At 50.0% G+C, this 2,292-nt stretch overlaps 1 protein-coding gene across 1 annotated transcript in view; it reads left to right on the top strand.

The window, feature by feature from the left end:
• Window positions 1–1,261, top strand: part of LOC106809847 (leucine-rich repeat neuronal protein 1-like) — a 6,785-nt gene extending 5,524 nt beyond the window's left edge. The window contains exon 2 of the mRNA XM_014813076.1: window positions 303–1,261. Within this exon, the coding sequence (XP_014668562.1) occupies window positions 303–1,064 (762 nt within the window). The 3' untranslated portion in view covers window positions 1,065–1,261. The remainder of the gene's footprint in view (window positions 1–302) is intronic.
• The last annotated feature ends 1,031 nt before the right edge of the window (window positions 1,262–2,292 follow it).

Below are 2,292 nucleotides of genomic sequence, written 5' to 3'. Positions count from 1 at the left end.
ACTACTACTACTGCTGTTGCTGCTGCTGCTGCTGCTGCTACTACTACTACTACTACTACTACTACTACTACTACTACTACTACTACTACTACTACTGCTACTACTACTACTACTGCTGCTGCTGTTGCTGCTGCTGCTGCTGCTGCTTCTACTACTACTACTACTACTACTACTACTACTACTACTACTACTACTACTACTACTACTACAACTACTACTAATAATAATAATAATAATAATGATAATAATAATAATTATAAAAATAGTAATAAATAAGATCATCAATGACGTTATTGTTCTAGTTTCCCGCGGGATCTCAGCTGCGAGTACTGGATCTGAACTACGGCGCCGTGCGCAGCGTCAAGGCAGGAGCATTCTCCACCCTGCGTCAGCTCGCCTTCGTCGGTCTCTGCGACAACCGACTCTCCCAGAAGGCGCTCGACGAGCTAGTGAGCGAGTTGCCGCTAGGTGTCGCTGAGCTGCTCGTCGGTGGCAACGACCTGGGGGAAGTGAAGGAGCGGCAGTTCAGTCGGCTCGCGAACCTAGAAACGCTTGACCTGCACCGCAACGCGCTCGTCTCTCTACCCGCCTGCGCCTTCTGTGGTCTCGACGAGTTAAGCGCCATCTATCTGCAAGGAAACGAGTTCCGACGCGTGCCGTCGGCGGCGCTGCAGTCGACGAAGCGTCTGCGACTGCTCAATTTGTCGCACAACCCGCTGTGTCGCATCGACGCCGTCGACTTCGCCGGCCTGCGTCGGATGCAGTCGCTGCTGTTGCTAGGCTGCTGCGCTCCAAACGTCACCATCGATGACAACCCAGCAAGCTGCATGCCCAACCTCACGTCAGTGCACATCTCCACGGGAAAGTTCCCGCTGTCGCCCGCCGGCTCAGCGACGACGGAGTGCGAGGCGGCCGAGCATTACGCGACGTCTTGCGACGACGGGGGCGGCACCGTCGGCGGGGTCACAGGCGGAGCGGGGAGCGGCCCGAGAGATACGGCAGGAGCGAAGAGCGCTGTGTTAGTCGTGTTGCTTACGTTTGCGCGCGTCGTATATTCCACATGATACTGTATAAGCGCCATTTTATGTATAGATTATGTAAACTACGCCGCTTACAATGTGATGGTACCGTACTGGCTCGTTCTTATATATACATTTGCGTTTGTCACACGACTTAGTCTATTATGTATTTATCATATCTACTAGTTCGTTTATTATATATTTATCATATCTGCGAGTTCGTATATTATATATTTATAATATCTGCGATTAGTGTGTGTATGCGCGCGCGTTTATGAGAGAGTATGTGCGTGCGTGCCTATGTGCGTGCGTGCCTATGTGCGTGCGTGCGTGCGTGCGTGCGTGCGTGCGTGCACGTTTGTGTGTAGGAAGCATTTTTTAATGATTCCACTACAACATTACTGTCTTTTTTCATGGCTCCGTTGCTGATTGCTTCATTATTTCATAAAATCGAGAACTCGTATATTATTATTTCTCTGGTTCAGTGCAGTAACTGACAGACTAAATATTAAATATGGCGTCGTTACGTTCAAGGACGTTGCGAATTGAGAAAGTATTGCGTGATATCGTAATGAAGAGAAATACACGCTGGTGGAAATAAACGCACGGGGCCGCTTGACTATAAATGGATTTAAAATTAGCTAATTATTATAAAGATGGAGCGGAAATTGTTACAAACAAGACAAAACCGCAGAATGTATCGGGGAAATAATAACACGTGTGCGTATAACAATTGAAATGCCGGTTCGATGTTGTTGCCAGAACGCGTTGCATTTTTTTCCTTTCGCTCCTTTTCTTTTTTCTTTTACATTCGTAAAAATTTACAGATAGCAAACTCGCACGCCACCTCCACCACATTAATTTCAACGAATAGTTTCCCCATCGAATCCCGGCGCATCCGTTCTTCGCGCTGTCGCCATGGTAACGACCGACGCGCCAGGCCTGCCGTGCATCGCTTACGCTCTAATAGGACAAGTGACGTTATTTTGACGGCAAGTCGTGGCGGGCCGACGGAAGCGAGCGCAGTCACGGGGGTGCACTTCCTGCGGCTTGTTAAGATATATAACGGCTGCGCGTCTGAGGCTAATTTTCTAATTGCGCTCATTCGTCACCGCGGACGCCGGAGAGCAATACCAGACGAGCGCGGCGTGCGCATGCGCGATCGCAGGGCGCCACACGCACGAGCAGGAGAGAGAGAGAGAGAGAGGGGGGAGAGGGGGAGACCGAGAGAGAGAGAGAGATTGTGTGCCACGTCGCCGACAGTCACACACAC

The sequence above is a fragment of the Priapulus caudatus genome, unplaced genomic scaffold (genome assembly GCF_000485595.1).
Source record: "Priapulus caudatus unplaced genomic scaffold, Priapulus_caudatus-5.0.1 Scaffold391, whole genome shotgun sequence".
Classification (NCBI taxonomy): Eukaryota; Metazoa; Priapulida; class Priapulimorpha; order Priapulimorphida; family Priapulidae; genus Priapulus; species Priapulus caudatus.
The sequence above is the reverse complement of the archived record's forward strand: the minus strand, read 5'-3'. Positions and strand labels throughout refer to the sequence as shown.